The sequence below is a fragment of the Saimiri boliviensis genome, chromosome 14, assembly GCF_048565385.1.
Source record: "Saimiri boliviensis isolate mSaiBol1 chromosome 14, mSaiBol1.pri, whole genome shotgun sequence".
Lineage (NCBI taxonomy): Eukaryota > Metazoa > Chordata > Mammalia > Primates > Cebidae > Saimiri > Saimiri boliviensis.
Window position 1 is genome coordinate 33,088,437 of NC_133462.1, and position 14,473 is coordinate 33,102,909.

General features: G+C 59.7%; 1 protein-coding gene across 8 annotated transcripts in view; it reads left to right on the top strand.

The window, feature by feature from the left end:
- The window catches only part of ADGRL1 (adhesion G protein-coupled receptor L1), a 60,686-nt gene that overhangs the window by 37,976 nt on the left and 8,237 nt on the right, over nucleotides 1-14,473 (top strand). Inside the window, exons 2-16 of one of the 8 annotated variants that reach the window (XM_074384525.1) lie at nucleotides 3,392-3,406; nucleotides 5,719-5,803; nucleotides 7,002-7,823; nucleotides 8,697-9,011; nucleotides 9,607-9,710; nucleotides 10,009-10,194; nucleotides 10,523-10,561; nucleotides 10,702-10,885; nucleotides 11,077-11,202; nucleotides 11,987-12,201; nucleotides 12,463-12,633; nucleotides 13,062-13,271; nucleotides 13,376-13,596; nucleotides 13,808-13,874; nucleotides 14,283-14,374. In XM_074384525.1, the coding sequence (XP_074240626.1) occupies nucleotides 3,392-3,406; nucleotides 5,719-5,803; nucleotides 7,002-7,823; nucleotides 8,697-9,011; nucleotides 9,607-9,710; nucleotides 10,009-10,194; nucleotides 10,523-10,561; nucleotides 10,702-10,885; nucleotides 11,077-11,202; nucleotides 11,987-12,201; nucleotides 12,463-12,633; nucleotides 13,062-13,271; nucleotides 13,376-13,596; nucleotides 13,808-13,874; nucleotides 14,283-14,374 (2,852 nt within the window). Of the gene's footprint in view, nucleotides 1-3,388; nucleotides 3,407-5,718; nucleotides 5,804-7,001; nucleotides 7,824-8,696; nucleotides 9,012-9,606; nucleotides 9,711-10,008; nucleotides 10,195-10,522; nucleotides 10,562-10,701; nucleotides 10,886-11,076; nucleotides 11,203-11,986; nucleotides 12,202-12,462; nucleotides 12,634-13,061; nucleotides 13,272-13,375; nucleotides 13,597-13,807; nucleotides 13,875-14,282; nucleotides 14,375-14,473 lie in introns of all 8 variants that reach the window. The other 7 variants (XM_074384520.1, XM_074384523.1, XM_074384521.1 and 4 more) reach the window with 7 other exon arrangements.

Sequence of the window (14,473 nt, forward strand, 5' to 3'; positions counted from 1 at the left end):
CACACATTCTCTTCTCCCAGACACCACTGTCCACACTCAGTGCCTGCTCCCCTGCCTCACAGACTGTCCCCTCCTGTGGAAGTACCTTTTCCATCTCTCCCTATTCCTGCCCCCTCACCCTGCTTCTTCATGCACCCTGTGCTCATTTCCACACTCCCAGGCCGTGGTCCTGTGCGTTGCCTGGCACACTTCCATCTCTCTCTTCTCCCTTGACCTCGATACTGTTCTTGCCCATCTGCCTCCCTCCTCCTCTTACATCCCTTCCTTTTCTGACCCTTCTCATCCACTTTCTCTTCCTCTCACTCACCCTATTGCCCCTCTCAACACCTCCTTTCTGTAGGCACCCTCACTCCCCACACGCCCCTTCCCAATCATGGAAGCTAGACTATAAACCCATAGAGCGGCAGAGCACCCTTTGAGGCCGGGTGGCAGATCCAGGGTGAAGGCCTGGGGAACGTTTTCAGCAGATTCATAGCTCCCCATTGGTTTCCCCATTATCATGTAGCTCTTCCTGTCTGCAAAGGAAGTGCCACCATATTTGACTGAGGGTGGCCTGAAGAAAGTGATCTGGGGAGCCAGAAGCCTCGCTGTCTTGCACCTGACCAAGGGGAGCAGACAAAGACAGGGTCTCTCCTCCTCAGCACCCTGCCCTTGACATCGCCTTTTTCCTGCCCTCTCTCCTTCTTCCCTCCTTCCCGTTATCCCTTCCCCTCTCCTCCCACAATGGGTTCCATGTAGCCAACCTGGTGGTAGGGCCTCCGGGCAGAGTGGGGAGAAGCAGGGCCACCAGGGTGTCTCAATGTGGCGGGTCAGGGTTGGGGACCACGAGGCCCTGTAACTCTCCCTCCTCTCCCCTCCCACCCCAACCTTCCCTGCCAACCTTTGATTTCTCCTCGCAGGTGACTCGATGGCTGGGGAAACAGGATCCCTTCTGTGCTTCCATAATTTTCTTCTTTTACTCCTCGTCCTTTCCTTTCAGCACCTGAGGCCTTCAGCCACCACCGAGGGGGACGCCCATCTGCTCCTTGAAGCCTCCCCACAGCACTGGGGACACGGCCGACCCCCAAGGCTGGGATGGCAGGGAAGCGGGGCCTGGGAGGCAGTAAGCTCAGCATAGAGGGGCAGTCAGATGGGTGTTGTTTCAAGGCTCGACTGGGCTCTTGAGTTTTTTCTTTGAAATCTTGAGCAAATGACTTACTTCTCTGAGCCACTATGGAAGGAGGTATGAGTCCGAGAGATGATGTGTGAGAAGCGCTTGGCCCAGGGCCGACCGCAGAGTCGCTCCCGGTGGCAGGGTTTTGAGTGCCAAGTGTAAACTTGCCAAGGGCAGAGGCTTCGTCTTCATCTGCCGCCCCAGCGCCCAGACCTGTGCCTGGTTCGGAATGTGCTCAGTAATAGTACTAATGTCCTTTAAGCCAGCTGAGCCTGTTTATTCATCTGTGATGGGGTGTAGGGGGGTCAAACACCTTCCCTGGGAAGCTGCAAGGAGTAGCGACAGTGTGTGTCAAGCTTGTGTGTGCCTGAGCTTTAGATGCAATGGAAATGGTGTCTGCTTCTGCTTTTGCCAGCCATGTGGCCTCACTTCACTGAGCCTCAGATTTCCCATCTATAGACAGGGTTCTTGAAAGACGGTCTGTGAGGTACCTAGCATAGTTGCTGGCCCCTTGTGAGTGCTGGACATTTTGTAGTCTTTGCTTTTGTTGCAACTCCTTGTAATGCCTCTTGTCAATTATGATTATTGCTATGGTAATAGAAATTAAAATAATGGATCATGAACCCAACTTCTCTTGAGGCAGGCGAGATACAGGGCAAAAAAACCTCCATGGTCTCAGTGAAAGCCAAAGCAAGTGGACGAGACACTCAGGTCAAGCAGCAGGAAAGAAGGTAGGGGAGGAAAGGAGCTGGGAGACCTCCTGGAGCCGAGGCCCTGAGTGTGGTCCGGGGGCCACAACCCACAGAGACAGGCAGGCTCCAGGGACGGAGGACAGGACAGTTCAGAGGATGGGCAGCTGCCTGTCTGATGGAAGAGAGAGAGCCTGAGCCCTAGGGGAGACAGGAGGCACACATAGGCGGTGGATGTTGGGGGCAGAGCTAACTCCTGATCCTCCAGAGGAAGGAGGCTGGAGTTAAAGGAGGACAGGAGGTAGCTAGAGGCCAGGGAGGCCAGGCACTCACTTGTCCCCCAAATGTTCGCTGAGCATCTACTGAGTGCTAGGCCCCCGGTGAGGCACTGGGAAGGGAGCCAGAGGCCCCCCTGCAGAGCTCCCTGATGGAACTTTCAAAGAGGGGCCAGGGATACAGAGGGGCGCGGCCTGGGTAGTAACCTGGCCCAGGGCTTGAGAGGCTGGGGTGACCCCAGTGCTGGTGTGGGTGGCAGGGGACACGTGATGTGTGGGGACCGTCCCACACACTGGACAAGCCCTACTAACGCTGGATTTGCTTTGCAGCTGAGCACAGTCTAACCGTGCCCCTTCCTCCCCCAGGTGCCGCCCGCCCACAGGGCAGCAGGCAGGGCGGAGCTCCCAGCTCCTGGGCTCCTGGGCCCTGGGTGGGTTAAGCAGAGAAGCTGGGCCTCGGGCTTGCCCCGGGGGAGCCTGGGAGTTGTCTGTGCCCCCACCTGCTGTCCCGCCCAGTCTGTGTCCCTTATTCCCCCCACCTCTCTGCCTCCGTCTCCCCGACCCTGGCTCTCTCTGGCGCCTGGGTGCACCCGCTGTCTGCCTCTCTGTCGTTCTGTGTCTGGCTCTGCCACCTTCTCTCTGTGTTTGCTTCTTCTGGGTTGTGAGGGCTTGGGGGAAGTCAGCTGGACCTGGATGAGGCCAGCACAAAGGGGAAGGAGTTCAGCCTGTCTCTCGGCTGGGTGGGGGCCCAGGCCCTGGGAGACACTGAACCCCTTCCCCTGGGGCCCCTGGTTCTAGCAGGAGGGCAGCAGGCAGGGTGGGAAGGAAGTTGAGTGGCTCCTCCACCCCACCACTCCCTGGTGCCCCCTCTGACCAGAGCCCACCTCCCACCTGGGGCTCCCCACTTGCTGTCCCCTCTGCACCAAGGGTGCCCCCTCCCACCTGAGGGCTCTGTCCACCTGCCTGCCTGTATCCCTCTCCCACCCCTGTGTCTCTGTCTCTTCCCTCCTGTGTGTGTCCCCCTCGTCCCTCTGACTGTCTCCCTGGCACCCTCGCCCCACCTGACTCCCCCCAGAGGAAGGGACCTGGGGGCGGGGGCCTGAACTGATGCTACGGAAGGGGTTGGGGAAGCAGGAGCGAGGAAGGAAAGGAAAAAAGGGGGCGTGTTGCCAGAAAAGAAACGAAAGCAATTTAATCTCTTTTTTTTTCTCTTTTTTTCTTGCACATTTTTTTTTTCAATTTGTTTTCTCTCTCTCTTCCGATGCTTAAAGTAGAAGTGGAGCAGAAAGGTAAACGCACTGTTACCAATGCTAACCCCTAACTCACACTTTGTTCTACCTGTACCATACTTATGTGACCTGCCCTCCCTCCTGGCCCCTTCTTCTCTCCCCCACCCACACTCGGTCCGGTCGGTATCCCCCACCCCGGGTTGTCCTCCCAGTGGGGCCAGCCCTGGTGCGGCCACGGGCATCTCCACCCTCCAGATACCCACGGAAGCTCCTCTCTGAGCTTGGGCAGGATTTTCTCTCTTACTGTTTCTGTCTCTCTCTGTCCCTCCTTCCTGGTCCCTGGCCCTTTCGGGGGACCTGGCCCTCTCTCATACTTCTTTTGCCTCCTTCAGGAGAAGTGTATAAGCATCCAGGGCGGGTGGGGAGGGAGGGACTCCCTTCCCCGGCTCCCCCACTGGGGCACCGGGTGAGCTGTCTCTCTCTCTCTCTCTCTCTCTCTCTCTCGCTCTCTCTTTCCCCTCTCTCTTCCTCCTTCCCCTGTACCTTTTATAACATGTTTCTGGTTCAGGGGAGGTGGGATGGAGGGGACACTATTGTTTTCCTTTTGGGGAGCAGATTCCTCCTATGTCTCGGGCTCCTGGTGGCTTAAGTTCTTTCTGGTTTGACATTTCCAAGGCCCAGAGCTGTTTTGGAGCATGGAGCACCAGACCTCCCCACCCCCAACCTGATCCCCATCTCTGACCAGCTGGGGGCCCAGCCCTGGGGAGGGGTGTCAGCTGTCCCCAGCCCTGGGAGGGGGTAGCTTACCAAAAAATGAAAAATGAGGGTGAGGGGGTGGGGGCGGGCTTCCTGGAGTGGGGAGCGAGGGGTGGGGGAGCGTGTTTTCTGTTTCTCTCACACTTGCAAAGCTGCAGTCAGGGTTTCTTCTGGGCTGTTGTGGTTAGAGGACCAGGGGAGAGGGGCGGCGGGCGGGGGTGCACAGTCTGGGAACTTCCACAGACTCCGTAATTTCGGGCAGAGAACTCCCTAGTGGATGGGATGGGGCTGTCCATTATTGTCGAGGCAGAGGTGCTGCTGCTGAGGGGCGCTTCTAGGGTAGGATGTTAGGGATGACCATTTCCTCCCCAGAAAGTTTTGGGAAACTGACCCATCTGAGGCCGGCAGCAGCGGGCAGGGCTGGAGGAGGTGGCCTTTAGGGATCCTTTTTGCCTTGAAATTACAGTGGTCTGTGGAGCATCCCTTATGAAGGAGGTGGGACAGGGTTCCTCTGAGCTGCTCCCCTCCCCATCTTCCCCTCTCCCCCATCTCAGAGAGGCCTGGGCTACTGGCCTGAGGTCCACCCCCTCAACGCACCCCTCCACTCTCCGCTCTCTCTCCTGGAGTCTCTCTCCCTCCCAGCACCAGCCACTCTTCTTGCAGGCCCACTGGTTTGGATGCGACACCACTGGAGCTTTTCTCTTCAAGGGCCAGGGCAGGGCGGGTGGGGTGACGGCAAGGGAGGGAAGAGGAGGGACTGGGAGCTTGGTGCTGGGGAAGGGGCCTTGCTGTCCAAGGCCCCAGACAGACCCTTCCTCATCTTCTCCCCCTCTCCCTGGGGTTGACCTCTAACCACGTTTTTCCTCCCGAGACCCTCTAACCAGTTTAGGCTCTGAGGCCTCCCACTTTCCCCTTCACACAAACATGTCCCCTCAGATGCCACACACCTCGCGGGGGGAGGGGGAGGTAGGGCAGGGTGGTGACCGGCTTGGGCAGAGGCCAGTGTGCTGGACGGAGGGTGCAGGCCAACCCCTTGGGGCATCAGGGACAGGGAGATGGCCAGTTGCCAGGGCCCAAGCCAGGGTCACTCTGGATCCTGCCCAGCTCTGTGTCCCAGACTCCCCTCCCTGTACAAAAACTACATGCTCTGGCTGCTTCATGCCAGGGGGCCCCTAAGCCACCCTGTCCCCAGTGCTGTGAAGGGAGTGCTGCCTTTCCTCTCCCTCCCAAGCCTGCTGGTATCTCTTACCCAAGCCCATCTTGCCACTGGGCTGACCCCCAAGCTGGTGCCAGGTCCCAACCCTCCCTGTTCCCCTCGGGGCCAGCTGCTTTGGTGACAGGCCAAGCAGGAGCAGAGAATTCACTGCAAACCCCCCACCCTCACCCTGGCCTGTGTGTGGGTTCTGCCAGTCGGGAGGTGAGGGAGGCCCGGCCATCCTGGATGGAGGGGCGTGTGGATGTTGGCACTTTGGGAGGAGGTGGGGGGATCTGGCCACGCTGACCCCCGGATCAGTCAAGGGGAGGCTAGAAGTAGGTGGCGCTGGGACGTGACTGGGCAAGGGTGGGCTGGCCAGCAGCGGCCAACGAGATGCAGTTGAGGTTTTCCTCCTTTTCAGGGATTGGGGGGGTGGGGCGGGGCCCCCCACCTTTCTGACATCAGCGCTGCCTTGGTCCCTCCTCCCGAGCCGGGGATGGTCGCAGGTAAATCGGGGTCCGGGCCAGGGGAGGTGGGGGGCCTGGCTGGGGCGGGCTGGGTCTTTATCCTAGCGCCTGGTTCCCTCCCCTGCCCCCTCCGAACTGGACCTGGGACTGCCCCCCCCGAGGGGACCCTCAGTCGGGCCTGGGCCTTGGAGTGAATTCTCTGCTCACCCCTCTCTCCTCCGCCAGCACTAACCCTTTCTTCCCAGGTGGTCTCCAGCGCGGCCTCCCAAGGAGCCAGGACCTCGCCAAGTCCCCACATCCCCTTGTCTCTCTTCCCTCTGCACAGCTCTCCTCTCCCTCCCCAACTCTCCCGGGAGTCCTGTCCCTTTCCATGTCCCCACCCCCACCCCTGTGCACAGTGCCACTGTCTGCTGCTGAGCCAAACCCCATGAGAGACCTTGCCGGCTGGGGGCAGGGCAGGGCAGGGCACCCTCCAGGAGGGGCCAGACTCTTCCATTCCCTATCCTAGCCTGGGAGCTGCCTCTGGGAATCCCTTCCTCGGCTACCAACTTCCTGGGTACTGGGTGCGGGGTGGGACACAGGCTGCATCAGGAACCTGGGGAGAGAGTTGAAACCCCTATCCTTCCCCCAGCCTGGAATAGGGGGACACTCCTGACACCCACAGTGGGTATGGAAACATCATTCTACCTTGCAATTTTTGCAGAAGGAAGAAAGTGGAGTTAAAAAAAAAAAATTTGTCTGGGTGTGGTTGGTGAAGGATGGGACCCTGGACCCTAGCTCTTCCCTAGGTGGCAGAGAGGAGGGAGAAGGGGCCGGGTGCTGAGTCCCTGGACAGACTGTAGTGGGGAGAACTTTCCCCAACTTAAATCACGTGGGACCACCTCTGGGAGGGCTCTTGCCAAACTCCTCCCCAGCCTGTGGGGTCTCTAGCAGCCAGGGAAGGGAAGAGGGTACCACTTCCCCCGACTAACCCCACTCTTAATGGCCTCCAGGATTCACATCTCCAGGGAGAGGGGCAGCTGGGCAGGGCGGGGAGAGCGGGGTCGGGTCCCAGCCCGGAAACCCCCTTCCCATCACCAGCCCTACCAAGCAACCGTGACTGCAGCAGCAGGAGGGGACGGCCTGGCTCCCCACCCAGCAGCGTGACCAACTTGCCTCTCTCCTCCCTCTTTCTCTTTGTTCCCCTTTGCCTCTGCCCCTCTTCTCCCGTCTCTTCCCCTCCACCTGCCCTGCCCAGTCTTCGTGTGCCCAGGGACCCTGCAGAAGGTGCTCGAGCCTACCTCGACACACGAGTCAGAGCACCAGTCTGGCGCGTGGTGCAAGGACCCACTGCAGGCTGGTGACCGCATCTACGTGATGCCCTGGATCCCCTACCGCACGGACACGCTGACTGAGTACGCCTCATGGGAGGACTATGTGGCCGCCCGCCACACCACCACCTATCGCCTGCCCAACCGTGTGGATGGCACAGGCTTCGTGGTCTATGACGGCGCCGTCTTCTACAACAAGGAGCGCACGCGCAACATCGTCAAATACGATCTGCGGACGCGCATCAAGAGCGGGGAGACAGTCATCAATACCGCCAACTACCATGACACCTCGCCCTACCGCTGGGGTGGCAAGACCGACATCGACCTGGCGGTAGACGAGAATGGGCTGTGGGTCATCTATGCGACCGAGGGCAACAATGGGCGGCTGGTGGTGAGCCAACTGAACCCCTACACGCTGCGCTTCGAGGGCACGTGGGAGACGGGTTACGACAAGCGCTCTGCGTCCAACGCCTTCATGGTGTGTGGGGTCCTCTACGTGCTGCGCTCCGTGTACGTGGACGACGACAGTGAGGCGGCCGGCAACCGGGTGGACTATGCCTTCAACACCAATGCCAACCGCGAGGAGCCTGTCAGCCTTGCCTTCCCCAACCCCTACCAGTTCATCTCCTCCGTTGACTACAACCCTCGAGACAACCAGCTGTATGTCTGGAACAACTATTTCGTGGTGCGCTATAGCCTGGAGTTCGGGCCACCCGACCCCAGTGCTGGTGAGGACGACTCACTTCCAGGCATGGAGCCTGCTTGTTTTTGTCTCCTCCACCCCACCCCCACCCCCATCCCCTGGGTCCCAGGGCAGGGAACCCCATCCTATGAGGTCTTGGGGATTGGGTGGTAAAGGAAATTCACAGCATATGACAGGCTGTTCTAAGCATTTCACAGCGATTAACGCATCTCCTCCCAGTCTGTGACACAGGGGTCCTTCCTGCCCTGTTTCACACGAGGACACTGAGGTCCTGCACGGGTAGGGGATTAAGTTATTTGAGGATGTGAACCCAGCCTCCCAACCACTGAGCTGCACTACCTCTCCCGGGTGCTTGGGCACCTTTACCCCCTTGGATACACCAAAATCCTGAGTGGAAGTCCAATATCCACAAAACAAAGGAGTTGAGCTGCTGATGCTGACTGGGCTGGGGGCAACTCTGCAGGCTTCTCTTGCACCCCTTAGCTGCTCTGCCAGCTCTGTGCAGTCCCACGGCTCCAGGGAGCCCAGTATAATCCCATCTTGTTTGCAAAAGGGGGAGCTGAGGTCCCCCCAGAGGGAAGCAGTGTAGCCAGGTTACAGAACCAAGGCCAGCTAGAAAGAGGATGGGACATGTTGGCGGGGCTGACCTGGACCCAGCAAGGCGCGTCGCCCCTGATCATTCTCTCAGACGTTATGGTACACGTAGTGAACTTTTGTCACCCTTTCATACTTTATATGGTCCTGTGGGCATAAGGGATGCGAGGGGAGATCTACAACCAGACCCAGCGAGACCCAACATGTGTTTCCCCTTCAGGAGGTGAGGAAGATGCTAGGATGGCCTGGGACCCCCTGCCCAGCCAGGTACGCTGTGGCATGGCCCTGAGCTTGGGGATGACCCTGTCTCGTATCCCCTCTCCAGGCCCAGCCACTTCCCCGCCCCTCAGCACGACCACCACAGCCAGGCCCACGCCCCTCACCAGCACAGCCTCGCCTGCAGCCACCACCCCACTCCGCCGGGCGCCCCTCACCACGCACCCAGTGGGTGCCATCAACCAGCTGGGACCTGATCTGCCTCCAGCCACAGCTCCAGCACCCAGCACCCGGCGACCCCCAGCCCCGAATCTGCACGTGTCCCCTGAGCTCTTCTGCGAGCCCCGAGAGGTACGGCGGGTCCAGTGGCCGGCCACCCAGCAGGGTATGCTGGTGGAAAGGCCCTGCCCCAAGGGGACTCGAGGTGAGTAGAGGCTGTGGCCAGGGGGATGGGGCCACGCCCCCCAGCAGCTTAGCACAGACGCATGGGTGGGTGGTGGTGTCTGCTGGAGCAGGGGCTTTCTGAGGGCAGGGTTCATCCCCAGTGACCAGCAGAGCTCTGCACACAGGCCACTCAGCCAGTGCCCCTGGCCCTACCTGCAGAACCTACAGGGAGCCTTCAGGAGGTGACTGGGCTCCTGGCCTCAGGCTGACCTGGGACAGCCCAGGAAAAAGCCAGCCTCACATGGGTGACCAGCTGAAGTGTGAAAAGGGTGGGGCCGTGTGTCCTGGAGATCTGAGGGGAGGGTTGGCAGGTACTTTGTGGGAGTGGGGGGATTCCGAGATGAGCCTTGATGGAAGGTCTAATTCTGCAGGCAAAGACGGGGCAAGAGGGAGAGCTCAAGGGGAAGTGAGTGGCGCCTCTCTTGACTGTCTGGCCTGCTTCATGTCTGTTTCTCCGTTTCCCTCACCTCTCTCTTTGCCCACTTGTCCCCTTCTCCATCATCTTCCCCCCTCTTCATCCCATCCTTCTCTTCCTTTTGGCTCCCTTGTCTGTTCCCGTCTGTCTGTCCCTGCAGGAATTGCCTCCTTCCAGTGTCTACCAGCCTTGGGGCTCTGGAACCCCCGGGGCCCTGACCTCAGCAACTGCACCTCCCCCTGGGTCAACCAGGTGGCCCAGAAGGTACCAGCCACTGCCCCTCAAAGGCAGGCACATGTGCTCGGGCCCAGGGCCCGGCAGGGGTTATGGAGCAATTGGGGAGACACGGGCTCACAGGTCTGGAAGGCAGGACTCTGGGGTCACCTCCCCAGCCTGCAGAGGGAGCAGGGACAGATGCCCGGGGAGGGGGTAGGGGAAGGGCAGACAGTGACGGGGAAGCAGAGAAAGATGGGAGAGGCTACACAGGCCAGGGAACCCAGGGAGGGCAGGATGGTCCCTGACAGACCTGGGATTCTCCCTCCCCACCACCCACCTTATGCAGATCAAGAGTGGAGAGAATGCGGCCAACATTGCCAGTGAGCTGGCCAGACACACCCGGGGCTCCATCTACGCAGGGGACGTCTCCTCCTCCGTGAAGCTGATGGAGCAGCTGCTGGACATACTGGACGCCCAGCTGCAGGCCCTTCGGCCCATCGAGCGCGAGTCAGCTGGCAAGAACTACAACAAGGTGGGGCCTGGTGGTGGGGCTGACCTGGTGCTGGGAGGACACCTGTCCCCAGGGTCTCTGGAAGTATCTGACCTGGTACCTTCCAGCCAGGCTGCCACCCCCACTCACTTCCTCAGAGAGGAAGGAACCCCAAGGACTGCTGGGTGTCACTCCTGTGCTGTCCCACATGGTCCTGGGGGTTGGGGATCCCTGAGGAAATGTCTTGCTCATAGCTCAGCCCTGGGTCAGTGGTAGCCATAGACAACAAAGCTATCCAAATATGACAGTACTGGGGTTAGGGAACTGGTATCCAGGGGCCTAGCCTGACATCACCTCCATCTCTTTCTAGATGCACAAGCGAGAGAGAACTTGCAAGGATTATATCAAGGTAAGACCTGAGAGGTTCCAGTTTAAGGACCATGGGACCAGGGAATAGGGTTGGAGGTTGAAAAGAGGGCACACAGAGCCCACCCAGAGGAATTAGAGGGTATTAGGGGGCCTCACAGCACCATCCCCCTGCCTGTGCAGGCCGTGGTGGAGACAGTGGACAATCTGCTCCGGCCAGAAGCTCTGGAGTCCTGGAAGGACATGAATGCAACAGAGCAGGTGCACACAGCCACCATGCTCCTGGATGTCCTGGAGGAGGGTGCTTTTCTACTGGCTGACAACGTCAGGGAGCCTGCCCGCTTTCTGGCTGCCAAGGAGAACGTGGGTGAGTGCCGTGGTCAGTCACCCAGGGCAAACTCAGACGCAAACCTTAAACCACAGGGTTCTGGCCTGGAGTCCACAGTGGGAATACCCAGCCCTTGGGCGTCTTGCCACAGGGTCTTGTTATGCAGCCTGAGCCTCTAGACCAGGAACAGACCCCAACTGCGTGTGCCTTGCCTTCCCCTGTCCCCACAGTCCTGGAGGTCACAGTCCTGAACACAGAGGGCCAGGTGCAGGAGCTGGTGTTCCCCCAGGAGGAGTACCCGAGAAAGAACTCCATCCAGCTGTCTGCCAAAACCATCAAGCAGAACAGCCGCAATGGTCAGTGCCCCTGGGGGCCTAGGGTGGGGAGGCAGCCCCCCATCAGCCCTGTGCCATTGTCTCTGCGCCATTTATGGAGGGCAGTGGTCCCGAACTTTTCCCATGCTAGTGTAAAATTTCAGGGGATTCGCCGGGCGCGGTGGCTCAAGCCTGTAATCCCAGCACTTTGGGAGGCCGAGGCGGGTGGATCACGAGGTCGAGAGTTCGAGACCATCCTGGTCGACATGGTGAAACCCCGTCTCTACTAAAAATACAAAAAATCAGCTGGGCATGGTGGCATGTGCCTGTAATCCCAGCTACTCAGGAGGCTGAGGCAAGAGAATTGCCTGAACCCAGGAGGTGGAGGTTGCGGTGAGCCGAGATCGTGCCATTGCACTCCAGCCTGGGTGACAAGAGCGAAACTCCGTCTCAAAAAAAAAAAAAAAAAAAAATCAGGGGATTCGTGGGTCCCCCTGCCTGAGGGTGAGCCTTGCAGTTACCAAGTTGGCTCCTGGGCCTCACAGATCAGAGAGGTCAGGGCTTTGCCCAAGGTGACACAGCAAGAATGTGTGGGTCGGAGGCCCAGCCCTTCTGTGTCCCGTCACACTGCCCTGCTGTTGAGAACTGCTTTCAGCTGAGCAGCGGTCTTGTGGACAGGGCTCCCTGACTCCCACCTGCCTGGGCTGTGGACTGGATTCAGAGGTCCGAGTGGCCAGTGTGGCCAAGGGCTAAGGACCTGGCTAAGCTGGACGGAGGTGTGCCAGCTGAGGATGCTGACACATCCAATCATGCCTGTCCTCGCCAGGGGTGGTCAAAGTTGTCTTCATCCTCTATAACAACCTGGGTCTCTTCCTGTCCACGGAGAATGCTACGGTGAAGCTGGCTGGGGAAGCAGGCCCGGGTGGCCCCGGGGGTGCCTCTCTGGTGGTGAACTCACAGGTCATCGCAGCTTCCATCAACAAGGAGTCCAGCCGCGTATTCCTCATGGACCCTGTCATCTTCACCGTGGCCCACCTGGAGGTGAGCTGAGCTGCCCCCTCCCGCCAGGGGGGTTGCCGTACCCTCTGTTCCCTGGCTGTGTACCTGCCCCCACACCATGTGCTCACCTCCAGAACAAGTTTCGGGTTCTTCTACTTGAGTGGCTTGGGCCATTTGTCCCCCGAGCTCTCAGAATGTCAAACGGAGCCTCAAAACCCAGGCACTTCTTTGATACTTGGCACCATCCCTGTAGCCAGGTGTGGGGGGCCAGAGTTCTGACACCCCGGTGCCACCACACAACAGGACAAGAACCACTTCAATGCTAACTGCTCCTTCTGGAACTACTCGGAGCGTTCCATGCTGGGCTACTGGTCGACCCAGGGCTGCCGCCTGGTGGAGTCCAACAAGACCCATACCACGTGTGCCTGCAGCCACCTCACCAACTTCGCCGTGCTCATGGCTCACCGTGAGATCGTAAGCTGGTTGGCACTCTGCTTCTCCGGGTGGGCCTACTTGCTGGCCTGGCTTTGCATGGCATCCTAGAGAGGTCATGGGCAGTGCCAGGGAGGCCAGCCTCGTGGGTGTTGGGGGGCCCCTAGTCTTGCTTGGGGCATGAGGCCATGCGTCTGGTTCTCTCTGGTCCTCTGTGGCATGGTCTCACCTTCTCCCAAAGCACTCTGGAGAAGCAGGTTGGCAGCATGTTGGTCATCTCTCCACAAGCTTTCCAGAGCATGAGGAAGTGAGCACACTGCTGTGTACAGAGGGTGGAGGCTGCCAGGTTGGCGGCACTAGAGGTCCTCGAGGCCCGTGGCCTTGCCCATGGCCCTGCCTGCAGCTGGCACCTGGCTGAGCCCAGTGTGCAAAACCAAAAGCCCTGAGCGTGCCCCTGCTCCTATCCCCAGTACCAGGGCCGCATCAACGAGCTGCTGCTGTCAGTCATCACCTGGGTGGGCATCGTGATCTCCCTGGTCTGCCTGGCCATCTGCATTTCTACCTTCTGCTTCCTGCGGGGGCTGCAGACCGACCGCAATACCATCCACAAGAACCTGTGCATCAACCTCTTCCTGGCTGAGCTACTCTTCCTGGTTGGGATTGATAAGACTCAGTATGAGGTGGGCTGGGACTTGAGGGCAGGTGATGTCCAGTGCCGGGTTGGGGGCCAGGAAAGGGTGACGCCTGCCTAGGCAGCAGCCCTCAACCTCGATGCTCCCTGCAGATCGCCTGCCCCATCTTCGCCGGCCTGCTGCACTACTTCTTCCTGGCTGCCTTCTCCTGGCTGTGCCTGGAGGGTGTGCACCTCTACCTGCTGCTGGTGGAGGTGTTTGAGAGCGAGTATTCCCGCACCAAGTACTACTACCTGGGCGGCTACTGCTTCCCAGCCCTGGTGGTGGGCATCGCGGCTGCCATTGACTACCGCAGCTATGGCACCGAGAAGGCGTGAGTTTCCACCTCCTGGCCTTGTACCTATTCTCTCCTTCTACCTGGTTCCCTGTTCTGTGGCACCCCTTGGACCAGGACCCTCAGGGTAGTGGCCTCCCTTCCTCCTCCTCATCCCTGAGGCTGCAGCCTCCAGAGTCCTAGGCCTTCACGGATCACAGGGAATGGCCCCACGGCTTCTCTCTACACCCCGGCCCTGTTTCCTTTACAGCTGCTGGCTCCGAGTGGACAATTACTTCATCTGGAGTTTCATTGGGCCTGTCTCCTTCGTTATTGTGGTGAGTTGGGAGGTGACACCTCATCTCCTTTCTTCATCCAGGCTGGCCTTGACCCCAGCCCCCGCCCCCCACACTCTGCCCGCATACTGGAACTGAGCCACCAGCTGAGAGAATAAGAGTGCGCTGGGTCCGTGGAGCTCCAGCGCTGAGGGCCGCTCACCGGGGGCTGTGATTTGAGCCCCTGCCGTGTGTCAGGTTGTGGGCCCTGTCTTCCCAGCAGCCAGGAGTGGCAGTAAAATGCCAGTCAGCTCACTGCCACACACTGGGCACCTCAGGGGCAGGTCCAGGGTTCTCCCAGCAGAGGCAAGGGCTACAGCCCAGACTTCGCCAGGCTGGGCCGTAGCCTCAGCACTCATTGAGGTAGGCAGGGCCACTCTCAGCCCAGCCCGTCCCTTGTCCGGCCCTCAGGTCAACCTGGTGTTCCTCATGGTGACCCTGCACAAGATGATCCGAAGCTCATCTGTGCTGAAGCCTGACTCCAGCCGCCTGGACAACATTAAGTGAGCCCTGCCCCTGCCTGCCCCCTGTCCCCTGCCCCATCTCCCCCCTTGCTGGGCCCACTTCTCCCAGGGTGTCCAAAAAGGTGGTGCTGTCAACTC